Consider the following 15,889-nt stretch of genomic DNA (forward strand, 5'->3'; position numbering starts at 1 on the left):
GAAGCTGTGGTGGGCTTCTGTAACTCTCATGCACCTATGATAAGAAGTGATGCAGAGACAGGGGAATTTCCTGGAATGGAGTTGTGAACAATGAGAGACCCTGCCTCAGAATGAGGTGGAAGGCAATGGTCAACCTGAACAGTTGTCTTTGACCTTCACATGTATACCTTGGCACACGCTTACCCACACATGCACACCAGCATGCACACACATAGACCAAGTAAATAAAACACATTTTTAAAGGAATCTAATATCTATTGCTGGTAAATATATTTGTATCAGTGTCATAATTATGAACCATGTGAAATGAAAATTCAAATATTTATGGCAATATAAATTCTACAATTATGTAGAAAAAATATAGTTTAATAAAAGTATTTATTAAATGTCTTCATTTAAGTAATTTGGCTATCAACAGGATAGTCAAAAAAGACCTATCAAGAAGAAACATGTTAAGAGGAAATTTAAAATTTTCCTTTTTGTTTGTGTGGCTTTTTTTCCGAGGTAAGGTCTCACTGTAGTACAGACTGACCTGGAATATACTATATAGTGGTAGGCTGGCCTTGAACTCACAATGATCCTCTTACCTCTGCTTCCCAAGTGCTGGGATTAAAGATGTACTCCCTCATACCTGGAAAATTGATCATTTTATGCAAACTTTTTGATCATTCTTATTAATCAGAAACACAAAGAATGAGATTAAATTGAACATAGTTGCTCATTTGTCATTTCACATAATTGTTCCCAAGGCAAAAGCTATATATAAGTATTATTAAATTTCCCTTTATATGGCTGAAACAATTTGTATATCCATAAGCAAAATGGACAAGTGTCTCTTTTACCAGAATGGATTCCTAAAATGTGGTATTTAGCATACAGTAAAAAAAAAAAACCCTGGAAATAATTTTTAATTTTCCTTCTTATAGGTAGATTTAAGAAATTTTGATGGGTCATTTTGTGTTTCATTTTCTGTGTAATTTTTTTGTTTCATTTTTTTGAGGTAGGGTTTCACTACAGTTCAGGCTGACCTGGGATTAACTATGTGGTGTCGGGGTGGCCTTGAACTCACAGCAATCCTTCTACCTCTGCCTCCCAAGTGCTGGGATTAAAGGTATGCACCACCATGCCCAGCTGTCTGTATATTTTGACTTATCTGAAAAATTTTAAAGTGCATCCACTTGTCTTTTATTTATTAATTTCTAAAAGTTCCTTATGTATGCAAAAGCCCTTTGAGATACATTATTGATCAATTTGCCCAGATTTTCTTTTTCCTTTTGAAAATTATATTAAATCTTTCCTGAAATTTATCCTGAATTTTGGGATAAGTGTTTGAAATTATTGTTTACAGATAACTATCTTGTTGACCTGATATATTTTTCTACAACCTATTTAATAGTTAAAAATATGACTTTATCTGGGCATGATGGCACATGTATTTAATCAAAGCATTTGGGAGGCTGAGGTAGGGGGATCAATGTGAGTTCTAGCCCAGCCTGAGACTAATTGCAGATGAGCCTAGACTAAATGAAGTCCCTATCTCAATAAACAACAACAACAAAAATATGCCTTTATGTGTAATTGAATTTTAGTTTTTAGTTTGGTGTGTGTATGAATTTTGCACTATATTGCACTGTTATCTCTGCCTCATGTACTCATGGCACAGTTTTATTTTAATTATACCTAACATTGATTTTTAGCATTTGGCTAAGATCAAGTGTAGTAGCTGTTCTTATTAGTTTAATAACACTTATATTTCTAATATATGCATATATTATGCACATATGAAATCTGCACATTTGTTTTATACCTCACTATTTTGTTAAGTTCTCTTACATGTAATAGTTCATTTTCTTGTGCTTTTAGGTGCACATTTATATCATTAGTAAATGGTATGTTTCACCTTCTTTCTAATTCTGGTCCTCTAAGTTTTCTCTTTTCTAATTGTATCAGCCAGTTCCTATCCTGTACCAAGGAATCTATGATCTATCTGTGTATCTAAGTTTGTCTGTCTGTATGCACTTAGCATCTATCTATCTATGGATCTACTATCTACCTATCTATCTATTATCTATCTTTCTATCTATCATCTATCCTTTCTTTTAATCTATTATCTATCTCTCCAAAATGTTAAATAAAAGTGGGTACCTTTCTTACACCTGACCTTATTAGGAATGTCTTTATGTCTACCTATCAAACAATTCTGTCCATTTTTGATGATGCAAGTATATATTATAATGTAAAACATTATTCACTTATGATGTCAAAAATTTTAGGGCTGGAGAGATGGCTTAGCGGTTAAGGCACTTGTCTGAGAAGCCTAAGGACCCAGGTTCAATTCCCTAGATCTCCCATAAGCCACATGAACATGGCAGTGCATACAGCTGGAGTTCATTTGCAGTGGCTAGAGGTCCTGGCATGCTCACTCTCTGTTTCTCCATTTCTCTCTCATAAATAAATAAAAAAAAAATAGTCATTGTTTAGGGTTGGAGTGGGGAGTGAGGAAGGGTTGACACACAGCTTTTTTGAATCCCAGGTTGGGCTAAAACTTGTTATCCTTCTGCCTCAAAGCAATAGGGTTGCCATTTTGTACATCCATGATGAGCTTGCCACTACCTTGGCTAATTTCTATCTACTTAAAAAAAAAATTCTTTAGAGAAATAGCAACATGTTCTTTCTTCTGAATTTAGACATAGGGAAAACTATATTCTTAGAATTCTTCATTTTAACGATTTTTCCATGATATTAGGAAATCCTACTTGGTCAGGAAACATAATTTTTTAAAAATGTATTGTTTACTTACGTTTTTAAGAGAGAGACAGACAGACAAAGAGAGAGAGAGAGAGAGAGAGAGAGAGAGTGAGAGAGAGGGAGAGGAGAGAGAGAATGGGCATGACACAACCTCCAGCTAAATATTGTTAGCTTTTGTTCCTACTTTTCACTTAGAATGCAGTTAGATTTCTGTACATGAACTAATAGAAAAAATATTTGGACATATGGACAACTGAGAAATGCAATGAGTGACTAGGAACTAAAAATTCAAATTAACTTCATGTTAAAAGGGATATACATTTTTGGTTATTGATTATTTATACTGTGATTCATTTTCAAATATGTGAAATGTTCATTCTATACTTTGAGCTCTGATGGGCAGCTGAGATTTAAGATATAAAAATCTTCAGAAGTTCCAAAACCATATACCATATATATTGATTGGTCTTATTACATACATGCAAACATTAAGAGTTAAGATTCACTTGTGAGAGAAAACATGATCTTTGCCTTTCTGGCCTTAAGTTACCTCACTTTGTACATTTTTTTCCCAATTCCATCCATTTTCCTGCTAAGTGCATAACTCCATTTCCAAATACCAAAAATAAACCTTCCAATAAATAACTGGGATAGTGAATTTAATAGAAAGTTCTCAAAGAAAAACAAAACACAAATGACCAATAGATACTTTAAAACATGCTCAACATCTTTAGCTACCAGGTAAATAAAAATTAAAACCACTTTCAGATTTCATTTCACCCTAGTCAGAATGGCTATCATCAAGAAGAGTAGTAACAAAAATGTTGGTGAGCTGTGGGAAAGGGAAACTATTATTATTCACTGTTTGTAGGAGTGTAAATTGACACAACCACTATTGGAACCAGTGCACAGGTTTCTCAAACAGCTAAGGACTGAGGTACCATATGACCAAGTTCTACTTCTCTGGGGCATGTACCCAAATGACCCCACACACAACAGGTAGGAAATAGAATCAGCCCAAATGCCCATCAATCAATGACTGGATAATGAAAATGTGGTATATAAACACAATGGATTTCCTTTCAAGTATAATGAGAAATGGAGTTATGCAATTAGCAGGAAAATGGATGGAATTGGAAAAAAAAATGCACAAAGTGAGGCCAGAAACTTAAGGCCAGAAAAGCAAAGATCATGTTTTCTCTCACATGTGAATCTTAACTCTTAATGTTTGCATGTATGTAATAAGAGCAATCAATATGGACCATGGCTAGAGATAAGGGGACATGAGGGGAAACAAGAGGCGGAGGGAGGAAAAGAGAAAGACAAGAAGCAGCACCAAACAGAAAGGAGGCTGTTCAGGGAGGGAGGGGTGAGGAATGAACAGAGGATGGAAACAAAATTATCTGAAAACATCACAGCGAAAGTTCATTCTTTCTATGATAGTAACATACAGTTTAAAGAGGCATAAAAACAAACAACAAAAATTATTATTATTTTTTATTTATTTATTTTTTAATTTATTTATTTGAGCGCGACAGACACAGAGAGAAAGACAGATAGAGGGAGAGAGAGAGAATGGGCGTGCCAGGGCTTCCAGCCTCTGCAAACGAACTCCAGACGCATGCGCCCCCTTGTGCATCTGGCTAACGTGGGACCTGGGGAACCGAGCCTCGAACCGGGGTCCTTAGGCTTCACAGGCAAGCGCTTAACCGCTAAGCCATCTCTCCAGCCCAAAAATTATTTTTATTTTAATAAAAAATATTGTCCTTATTAGTTCACATGGAAAGGCCTGTGGCTGAAAGTTAGGCCGAAAGCAACACAATCTTACAGAAAGAAATACAATCTGAAAATGTCATGCTTTCAAGAATGCATTTGGGTCTCTAATTCTCGAAGGCAGGGACAGAAAGGAGAAGCAATGCTTAATATTTTAAAAACAGTATTTAACAATAGGTAAAAACAACAAATTCTTGTACCAGTCATTCCAACATGTCCTGAATAAAAATGTCTATGTTTTCTCTTCTGAAATGTTTGGTATTCATACTCTGTCTTTCCATGCACATCTTTCTCTAGCATTTCCACTTTACTGTGTTTCCACTGGCAGTCTTTCTCAGTGCTGAACATATTTTGCTATGTTCATTCTTAGCCAGTGAAAGTCCCCTTTGAGGTAATTATTGAGGTCAAGAAAGTAAATATCCTATTGTTCTTTACATAATTAGAACAAGTTCTGGCAGTATTATGTTCTTAAATATAACTTTATTAATTATATTTCTGAGAATAGGATAAGGCATCTAGGGAATAGGTTATCTTACATTAATAAAATTAAAATACTTATTTCTAAAGATAATTTTATTTATTTTCCCTTGTGACTACATTCCCAGGGAACCCTTGTGTATAATATTGTTTCCCTGCTTTGTTTGTTCTTAAGTCATCTAATGCTAAGACTTGATATTAGTCAATAATGAAATTTAAAGTTAGGTGTCATAGATTATATCACTTTAAACTTTTAGTTTTCATTTTTAATGCACCATGCTTTTGGCAAGTTCTAATTCAGGAAGGTAGAAAACTTTATCTTGGTATGCAAAAAGAAAGTATTTGACAGCCAAGACAATCAGCATTGATGCAAACTGAAAAACAACCCATCTGCCAAAATCATCGTTTATGAAGATTTAAGAAAATGTAATAAGACTATGTTCAAATTGTAATCTATTGCTTCTACCTTGAATCTATAGGGCATGTTTTTATCTTGGGTTTACTTTAATATTAGAAAATAGGAAAGCATACTTTGAAAATAGTTTACACTATAATGGACAAATTTATCTTCTCATATATGAGATAGGCTTACAATGTGGTAGAAATTTAAGAAACACTCTTATTGATACTCTGTCCTTATAAACATTTATTTCCCTCTATCTCTTCTACATCCAATTGATCTGTTTCTGTTTTCTATACCACGCTTGAGAGGGAGAGAGAGAGAGAGAGAGAGAGAGAGAGAGAGAGAGAAAGGAACTGAGACATAACATGCAGTCTGCTCTTTTACAAAACACTGGTCTTAGGGACCTTTCAGTGACCCCTGTACTTTTCTTTGGCATTGATTACACATCACTTTTGGGAAACAAGTGACAAAGTAGTGACATTTAATATCAAAAATGATTATATCTGTTGATGTTATGTTGCAGCAAAAGTTCACTTCCCACTCAATTAAATTCATTTTATTTATTTTTTAAAACAGAAACTATTTGGTTAGAAGGAGAAAGAGGAAGCAACAGGAGTCAGTATGTAGTATTTTGTGGCCAAAATATCAGAAAACATCAACTTACACTTTATGTATTTAGCATGTGCTTATCAGATACACCAGTGGGTGACTTACTAGTTAACTAAATTGAACAAGTAAAGGTCACTCACATACTTGTACAATGAAGATTTCACTTGAAGACAAATGTCTAAGATAATTTTGGGTAGTACAATAGGAAATGCAATGAGTTTAAATTGGCTACTTTAACATTTCACTAGGCATTAAGTATATACAGTAGGCTTTGGTATTGGGCTGTTAAGATAACACATTAGATGCATGGATTTAAAAAAAATCAACTGTCTCCTAAGTACATGGTCTAGATCTTCTAATCCTCTAAGTATGACAAGTGCATCTAAATAGTTTTAAGAGTTAGCATAATTATATTTACTCTTAAAGTGAGACAAGTTAACCAGAGCCACCTAGGGAAGAAAGATCTTCAATGACCTGCTTAGACCGTTGCTTCTAGAAAAAACAATAGAACAGTCTTCAGTCAAAGACCTGTCAATCCTTCTTTCAAAGATTGATTAGGGAGTTGAGATTTCCTTCTTTTTATCCTTGGAGAAAATGAAAAATAGCAAGTCCTTTTCTACTTCAGACTAGCCATTCATATACTCGATGACAGTCAGGGCTCCCTTGAGCCTTCTCTTCTCTTGAACAAATATGCTAACTCATTTGCTTTATCCTCAGAGGTACTATTTTTCAACCATTAAATCATCTTATTGTTCTTCCCTGTATCTTTTCCAGTTCTTCAAAACCTTTTTAGACATATAAAGTTTTAAATCAGATGTCTTTTCCCATATCAGGTACATTACAACTTCAGTACAATATTTATTTCCAGACTCTAAGTCAGAAAGATGGTCGCCATAACAAGTCAGTTGGATAAGAAGAGAAAGAGAAGTTAAGTGGTCACCTTAAGGGATATATCTGTTTGGAAAAGCATCTGGGGGTCCATTAAAAGTACTTTGGGAAGATAATAAGCCACAAAATTGATTTTCAAAATAAACAGAGTGACTTTTTTATCTTTTAATAATTTGATACTCCTTTTGAGTAATTATCCTTCCGTGATGGAAAAGATACTAAGTGGGTTTACGTAATTCCAAATTCAGAACAAAAAATATTCACCACAGATGGCCACTGATAACTTATAAAATCCCTGGTTAGAGTGAATGCCTCAGATTAAATAAGGGCTGGACCCACTTTTCCCAAGCAGATATTAAGGCCAGGAGGGCCATTTGTGGAGTATTACCTCATGAAATGTTTCCAAGCCCTTTGGCAGATCATGTACACTAGGAAGAGTGTGGGATTCTAGTGTTTTTGTTGTAATATCCTGGGTTTCTTGTGTCACATGAATCCCCTGTTGTATCACAATCATGCTGATTTGGGATGATCGTACTATTGAATTGTAGTTGCTTTGATTCCTCCACCTCATAAATTGGAAACAGGAACCCATAAATTTATGTACAAAAGAACTCATTTAAAGCAATTTCTGTGAGGATAAGGCTCTGCTGTAATGACAATCTAGAATAAACCTCCATGTTTTAGTCGTTCATATTTGAATTTAAGTACATGGATAATTGGACTTGTAATTCTTTGAGCAACTTTAAGCTTGAATCTTTTTTAAGCCCAAACCAAAGCACCTGGCCTTCACCTGCTTTCCTGGGATGCACTATGCACGCCAATATTGAGAAAACTGCTTCATAGTCTCCACACGAGAGAGCAATGCAATCACGACAAGAAGATGGTAGTGTGTTCTTTCCAATCTCCTCCTTATAAATCAGCAATAAATAATAGGGACCACAACAAAGCCAGCTTATAAGAGCTTTACTTCCCCCAGGTGGAAAGCTCTGTGATTCACCCATTCCTGGTTTATTTTCACTTGAAGGCTTTAGAAAAATATAAATCAGCTCTACCTGTATTGAAAAGCCAGAGGTAGGTCTTTAGGGCTCTTGCACAGAAGGGTGTGCTGCAGTGATAGGCTTTGTATTTTGTACTGACGTTGAAAGCTAATGCAGTGTGCTCTTACCATTTTTGCAGACAGGACAACATTGCTCTGGTTCATAGGCGGGGTTGACACACTCAGGAACCGCGCAGTCTGCTACAACACAGTGAACTTCGTTGCTGGGCTCACAGCGACACCATTCACATGGAGAGGGCTAGGAACAAATCTAAAATTAGCCCCTTTTCTCCTAGAACTTAGTGCTTGCACATTCATATGCTGTCAGAAGACAAAATATCAGTGTTTATATGGTTTTTACTGAACTGGCTCCGTTCATAAAGGGGTTATCAGTCTTCCCCCAGTGGAAGGCATTCTAGGTACCAGAGCCAAGCTAAGTCGCGATGCAGAGCTCAGGATTCTGTGACTAACAAGAGGAATATCCAGGTGTGACTTGTGCCTACATCTCTATCCCTACTTTCCAGAAAAAAAAAAAAAAAAAAAAAGCTTGGACCACTAACATGCCCTTTGTGGTTTGGTTCCAGATGCACCAGTTGCTCGGCTTTCCTTGGGAAACAAGAAAGGTACTGGAGCATTTGAAATGGTTTTTGCCTTTTGTGGTTTTTGCTTTCAGACAAAGAGCAGAGTTACCAGGAAATGAGCAAACATGAAGTGCACATGCTCTCCCTCTGTGTCAACACGTGACAGAAGCTGTCTAGACCCCAAATGACACTTTTTTGGGGGGCGGTGGGGCAGTGACTTTTAAAGGAAATTGCATTTAGGATCCAAACATCCAGATACAGCTTTGCGAATTATTTAGCGAGGACTTTTCATCTTGCCTGCTCTCTATTTGAATGAGTTAAAACTGATTGACCTTAAAAGCCACTATTTAAGTAATAGCCAGAGAATAAAACAAGAATTGAAAAGCAATTACAAGGAAAGGGAACAAAGCAGAAGTGAATTTTTGTCGTTATAGTACTTACCCACCAAGAACAAATTTGGGATTTTTCTGTTTCCTTTCTGGGAACAGTCTGTACTCAAATAGAAAGTACTGGGCAATCCGTGACTTTCTGTGCAAACTCTCCTTCCTCATGAAACTGAGACAATTCTAGAATGAAAACTTGGAAGCCACACAATGTTCAAACTCCTCAAAACCAGCTTTCTTAGAAAGCTGTGCCTTCAACATGATGCCACGGTTCCTCACCTAAAAACCGTTATAATGAAAGCCACTGTCCCTTGTTTCTGTGGCTGCTCTCCATAGCCCTCATCAATTTTGGTTTCTTCCAGGACCTGGCACACTACCTAATTCTCTCTGTCTCAGGGAATCTTTGGTAGCAGAAACCTTTCAATTCATGATTTTAACAATTCAGTATTCTTTGTTTAGTGTTGGAACAACGATAGTCCAAATGTAATTGTTTTACTTTCAAATTTAGTCTGAATAGGTGAATTAGTTACAAGATTTGTGCCAAAATGCCATAATTTTAATGTGATTTGTCAGTTTTTTTGAAGAGAATATTTAAGCTTTTTGCTCTGTGGTGTGTTATTTTTAAGTAGTTTAGAGAGATCTCATGCATTCTTTCATGTTTCTCCATGTGTGTGAATTGTATCTGCTGATGGGTATTATGCTGAACAGTTTATCCATTATAAACTTACTTCTGCTCTAACCCTCTGAAGGAAACTTGTGTGGATCATGATTTCATAGATGATGTAGCAAGCTTTTCAGGCCCTGTGGATAACAAGGGCAGAGATTTGCAGGTAGGCAGTGTAATAGAATTCTGTATTACTACTTGACAACAAGAAGCGCTATAGCTGATCTCACTTGAGTACCTTATTTCCCCAATACTTTTCACGCTGTCCAAGAGGTCAGGTCTACAGGAAAACCATTAACAATAGAAAAATTAACTTACAGAGGATAGTTGTGTCTTGTAAAAATGAGAATTTCACTAACATGAGCATTAGTGCATTAAAAATTATCAGAAATTTAGAAGTTTTACTCCCTCACAAATGTGAGTTGAAAATCATAGTAGAGAAATTTGGGTTGCTACGTGGCTTATATCTTGGGAGACTGTGGCATCTCCAAGTACTGGAGCTTGATATGATACTTGCAGGTATCTTGGAAAAGTATTAAGAAATAATGTTCCAGTAAAGGCCAAAATTAATAGAGGGGGTTAAGTGTGCACAGGTCCACTCTTGAAATCCTTAGAAGTTCCTCAAGAGATAGGAAGGGCCACAAGGCTCAGCAGTAAAAATATTTGATTTTCCTTAGATATAAATATGGACATTTAGAAAAATAAACAAAAGCCAAACCAATAAAAAACATATTGGCGCTTTTAAAGTTGGTTTGAGTAACTTTTAAGAAAATTAATTATTTCCTAATTATTAGTGCTTTCTAATCATGCCCTGAACCTACTTTTACTCAGGTTCTATAGTCTGTCCTGTTCTGGCCTCAAATCTCTCCTCATAGGCAGGCTAGCAGCTCTTTTATTTTCATTAACTTTTTCCACAAGTCATCTGCTTTATTTCAGTTCATTTCTTCAAGTATCAAACCTCCACCTGACCCTCTATTCCAGATCTGATCATTCAATCAAATTTCACCCATGACCACAATGTGAAGCCCCTTTTTGACCTTGCCAGCCAAGCTTGTCTCCTTTCAAAATCATCTCATCTATGGCACCATTGTTTAGTTTGGCTTTCTCCACGGCCCCTGCCGTTCTTTTCAATTTTGAAAGGCTTAAACCACAGTAAGTTTGTAGGAGTGGACCGTGCTCTACTTTGGCATAAATTCAGACTTTAATCATCTCTTCCACCTTATAGTGGAAAACTCTATAGATATGGTGCTTTTGATAAATCTTTTCACCTTAAGCAGTGAGCTAGTTATACATCTCCTTTCATTGGTCCTTCAATGTGAAAGCTATAGAGGAAATAGGAAAATGTTCCCATAAAACACAAGATTAAAGACTAAAGTTATCTTTAGAGGAAATAAGAATGCTGAAACAAGTAGTTGGAAAAATTATTCCTACTGGCTTATTTTAAGGAAGATTATGTGAAATTATGGCTAGTACATGGTTCTAAAGGTGGCTGTAGTAAAGTTGTACAGAACTTGCTTTGGTGGAAGGATTTTTTAAAATTTTGATCTTGACAGACAGACTGTTTATTAAGTGGTATAGCGAGGTCAGCAGCCTTCCCGTGGAAAGAAGGCTGAAGCACTGAATCAGGCTAGGGTTTAAACTTATAAGGAGGATGCTAAGGCAAACAGACCAAATCAGCTGCAGGTTCAAGAGAAGCAGATAAGGCATCAAAGTTATTTGCTCAGAATAGGCTTTTTAGCAGAATTGTCTAGGGAGCACCGGGTGTCTCTGTTCTTTATGGCCTTCTAATCTTAAGTTTAGTTATTACCTTTTTAGTTCCCCTTAGTTTTCAGGGAAGGCTATTACCCTGTCACAAATAAATCAATTATTTTTAAAAATTCAGATGCATTGGCCTAGAGAGTTGACTCAGTGGTTAAGGCACTAGCCTGTAAAGCCTAATGACCTGAGTTCAATTCCCCAGTACCCAAGGAAATCCAGATGCACAAAGTGGTGTCTGGAATTCTTTTACAGTGACAAGGCCCTGACATGCTCATTCGCTCTTTCCTCGCCCCTTACAAATAGATAAAAATATTTTTTAAAAAAATCATAGACCTTTAATCCCAGTACTCAGGCAGAGTTAAAAGATGTGCTGTGAGTTCAAGGCCAGCCTGGGTCTACAGAGTGAGTTCCAGGTTAGCCTGGGCTAGATAGAGACCTTATTTCACTCCCGGCCCCCCCAAAAAAATATCAGATGCATGATGAGAAGAGAAGGTATGATAGACAAAAGCTTATATAACTCATCCATCAATCAAAACAGAAAACACTCAAACAATGCCTTCGTAACCAGCTCCTTCTTTTTTAGACCCCGTATAAAGAGGCCACAAACAGTAACCTCTGCTGTTCTTGGGAAGTCTAACCCAAGGTGGGCTCCCTTCTCCCTTGCAGTTTAGCCTACGCCTTGCCATTTTTTTTTTTTTAAAGGTAGGACCTCACTCTAGCCCTGGTTGACCTGAAATTCCCTATGTAGTCTCAGTGTGGCCTCAAACTCATGGCGATCCACCTACCTCTGCCTCCAAAGTGCTTGGATTACAGGCATTCATGCCCAGTTGTTTTTTTTAAAATAAAATTTAATTTATTTTTATTGACAACATCCATAACTGTAGACAATAACCCAAGTTAATTTCCTCCCTTTTCCCACTTTACCCTTTGAAACACCACTGTCCATCATATCCCCTCCCTCTCTTAATTAGTCTCTCTTTTATTTTGATGTTATGTTTTTTTTGATGTCATGATTGTCTTGTCAAATCAGGAACACACTGATGTAAAATTGTAACACTGAAATAAAATTATTATTATAAACTTTGGATAAAGAACAGTTCTGAATTATTAGAAATCACTCAGAAAATGATAATAGAGGGGAAAGGAGAGAGAGAGAGATAAATTTATTTTCTTTTCAGTCAGTGTTGCTGCCCAGACAGTAACTTAAACATTCCTTTTATTCCAGGTATTTTTTTTTCCAGGTATTCCGGCTCCGCCAGCATTAATGTACATTATACTGCTAATTCACAGCATAATGAACAAAAATGTTCATGAAATTATCTTACTGATTTTTGACATTTCATTCTTTTATTTGTTCTTGTCTAATGTCCTCATAGACTCTGGGAGGCTCATATTGTCCATTGCTGAATTCTAACACCCAGAAGACATCTTAGCACACAAAACTCAATAAATATTTGTTAGATAAAGAGTACAATTACTTATGCAGTACTTGTTGAGGCATACCTCTAGCAGTTTTATCTGTTCTCATCATGCCTGGAAAAGATTTTGACTCAATGAGATATTTGCACTTTATTTGAATATTATAAAGCACACTTTGGGGGAACAGATTTCTCACTATGAGTCATGAAATAACTATTTGCACTCCAATATTATGGCAATGAACATAAACTCACTCTGTAAAGGTAATTTTAAATTCATAACATTCGATGTGCAGATCCCAGGTAAGTCAATCTTCAAGCACTCCATTGACTAGCTTATCCAGCAGTAGATGATTATAGAACTTCATTGCACTAAAAACACTGTGCTAATGAAACTTAGGACAAGAATACATGCAGAGGAATTGCTACAGGGCCAGGAGAGAAAACTTGTCTTGTTTTGTAACATATATCAAGTTGGTGGTTGCTTGTTAGTCCCAAAGATTTTGGGGATATTATAAAATATTCTTTCAGGAAAATGTCCTGGTTGTAAACATGCCTATTTTCCTAAGGGAAGGGTTAAAGCCCAATAAGACAATTACTTTATATTTTGAGAAACAAAACTTTATTCCTAGAAAACCCTCTGAGCATACTGCTAAAAGCTGATGGATGATACAGAAATGGATGGGAGACAGTCTAAGTAGAATGTTCTGTCACACTAGCTGCATGAATGACTTCCCTTTAGATGAAGTCATACTAGGTTTCATATACTTATGGGGTGCTTCATTTCTTCAATCATGGGCAAATATTATCAAATGAAATATAATTCAGTTCCCCTTAACAACTATTTAAAATCTAATCCCAGGAAATGAAAAAAAAAATTCCTGCAGTATGAGGCACTTTTCTTTTGGAGATAATTTATGACATAAATTTTATCACTTTATGGAACAAATCTCATTACTTTCAAACTATATGAGAAATTTGGAAGACTCCATTTCAAAGTTGCTGATGCCTGTCAACCGTCTCACCGTCCACTTTGTGAGAATGTGATTTAATGTATGAAGTGCAGGAGAACCCAGCATCCATTGAATGTATCTTAACTTACAAAGTGCAGTAGTACCCAGCACCCATTCATTAACTTGTGAAGTACTGGGGCACTTAGTATCCACTGTTTCTCCCAGAGCTGCAATTTGGCATGTAGCAGATGACACCCAGCAACCAATGGGTCCAGTAGATTTTAACCAAAATTCACAATCATGGGGACTATGGTCCACAGCATAACAGATTGAGCTGCACCTCTGTGTTTCTGCTCTGAAGATACTTTCATGTCTTCTCCAGTGAGTTGTCCCTCTGCTTAATATTCTTGGACTACTATGGCTGTAAATCTTATCAAATGATAGGCAGTATTGTAATGTTTCTAATAACATTAATACTACTGATACAAATACAAAAGCCTGATGAATATAGTTTTTAATAACTTCCTCAGTTGGCCAACAAATGTATATAGTGGTATCATTTGAATGGCAAATGGAACCATTTCTTATTTTCCTGAAGGAGTTGGAGATTTGAAAAGACACTTGGGATTATGACTGCCAATGTGTCTGTAGAAACATTTCACTTTTACTGAGAGCACAAGAGTGTATTTAGGGTTGATCGTGTATTTTGTGAGATAATAGATAATCAATGAACAAAGTGAGAAATGTATAAATTCAAAAAATGTTGAAAGAATATTTATAAACATGTATTATATACAAGGTAGGATATATTACTTGGAACTATTTCTGGCTGGGCATGGTGGTGCATGCCTTTAATCCCAGCACTCAGGAGGGTTATATATAATGGAGGAATAAGTTGTTAAAGTAATCTATATTTATTTATTTGTTTTTCAAGGTTGGGCCTTGCTCTAGTCCAGGCTGACCTGAAACTCAGTATGTAGTTTCAGGGTGGCCTCAGACTCACACTGATTCTTCTACCTCTGCCTCCAGGGTACTGTGATTGAGGGCATGCACCACCATACACAGATATTTTTACTTTTATTTAATGTGAGGTGAAGTAAAATATAAAGTAAAATATAAAGACTTGGAAAACAGTTGAAATACTTATCTGATCCCCCAAGTTCTCACATTTTAGGAAATTGACACTTGTTTATGCAACACAACTAATATTATCCTGAAGATATTTTTCCTAGAAACATTATTTCTGAATTGTGAGGTAGGCACTCTTTGATGTTATAGCACCTATCCCAATAAGCTGACTAAGTATAGTGCCAATATTTTTCTTTGAGTGCTTTCAAGGAATTCCATGACAGAAAGTCAGCTTTTTCAACTATGATCAGTTTCCAGCAAACTAAAATATTGATAAGGACAACATAAGCAAAAATATTTTTTGTTGGAGTAACAGGTGTTTTTTTAAGCTGGCAAAGTATACTTACTAAGGAAATGTCAGTATGTTTTTAGGAAAAGAAATGTATGAAGTGCTGCTAAAAGTTTCATAGGAGGGACTGGAGGGATGACTTAGCAGTGAATGCATTTGCCTGCAAAGCCAAAGGACCCAGGTTCAAGTCCTCAGGACCCACATTAGCCAGATGCACAAGGAGTGCACACATCTGGAGTTTGTTTGCAGTGGCTGGAGGCCCTGGTGTGCCCATTCTCTTTCTCTCTCTCTCTCTCTCTCTCCTTCTCTCTCTCTCTCTCTCTATCTCTATAAAATAAATAAATAAAAATAAAATATTTTTTAAAAATTTCATAGGAGAACCCAAAAGAACTTAGAAAGGATACACTGAAGGTTTTGTCAAGTTTTATTTGCATACCAGTGAACTATTCTAGAAAATCAGCAGCTCCTAGTCATTCAAGCTGGTGAAATTTGGATTTGGCACAAACAGTACTTGACAATAGTACTGAGCATGTATATGTTCATGCTAGGGATGCTCCACAGACCACTCATTTATTTAACAGGGAAAAGGGAGCAACTGTTATCACTTCAAAACTTTCTCAAAAATAACAAAAGAAGAATGATAATACCATGGAAGAGCCAGTCATTTACAGCAGCATTAAAAAAAAAAAAATCAAGTGCAGATGCCCTTGAGAATTCTATAGCATGAAAAAATCATGTAAGAAACAAATATGACCAGTTCTATTGTACAGGAATAATTGAA

General features: G+C 36.2%; 1 protein-coding gene and 1 pseudogene across 2 annotated transcripts in view; one reads left to right on the forward strand and one right to left on the reverse strand.

Annotated features, from left to right (window-relative positions):
- Vwc2l (von Willebrand factor C domain containing 2 like) overlaps positions 1 to 15,889 on the reverse strand; it is a 169,792-nt gene that overhangs the window by 134,742 nt on the left and 19,161 nt on the right. The window contains exon 3 of one of the 2 annotated variants that reach the window (XM_004653506.2): positions 8,064 to 8,193. In XM_004653506.2, the coding sequence (XP_004653563.1) occupies positions 8,064 to 8,193 (130 nt within the window). Of the gene's footprint in view, positions 1 to 8,062; positions 8,194 to 15,889 lie in introns of those variants that run through there. The other variant, XR_006636809.1, reaches the window with a different exon arrangement.
- On the forward strand, positions 1,686 to 1,812 carry LOC123460311 (annotated as a pseudogene).

The sequence above is a fragment of the Jaculus jaculus genome, chromosome 4 (genome assembly GCF_020740685.1).
Source record: "Jaculus jaculus isolate mJacJac1 chromosome 4, mJacJac1.mat.Y.cur, whole genome shotgun sequence".
Lineage (NCBI taxonomy): Eukaryota > Metazoa > Chordata > Mammalia > Rodentia > Dipodidae > Jaculus > Jaculus jaculus.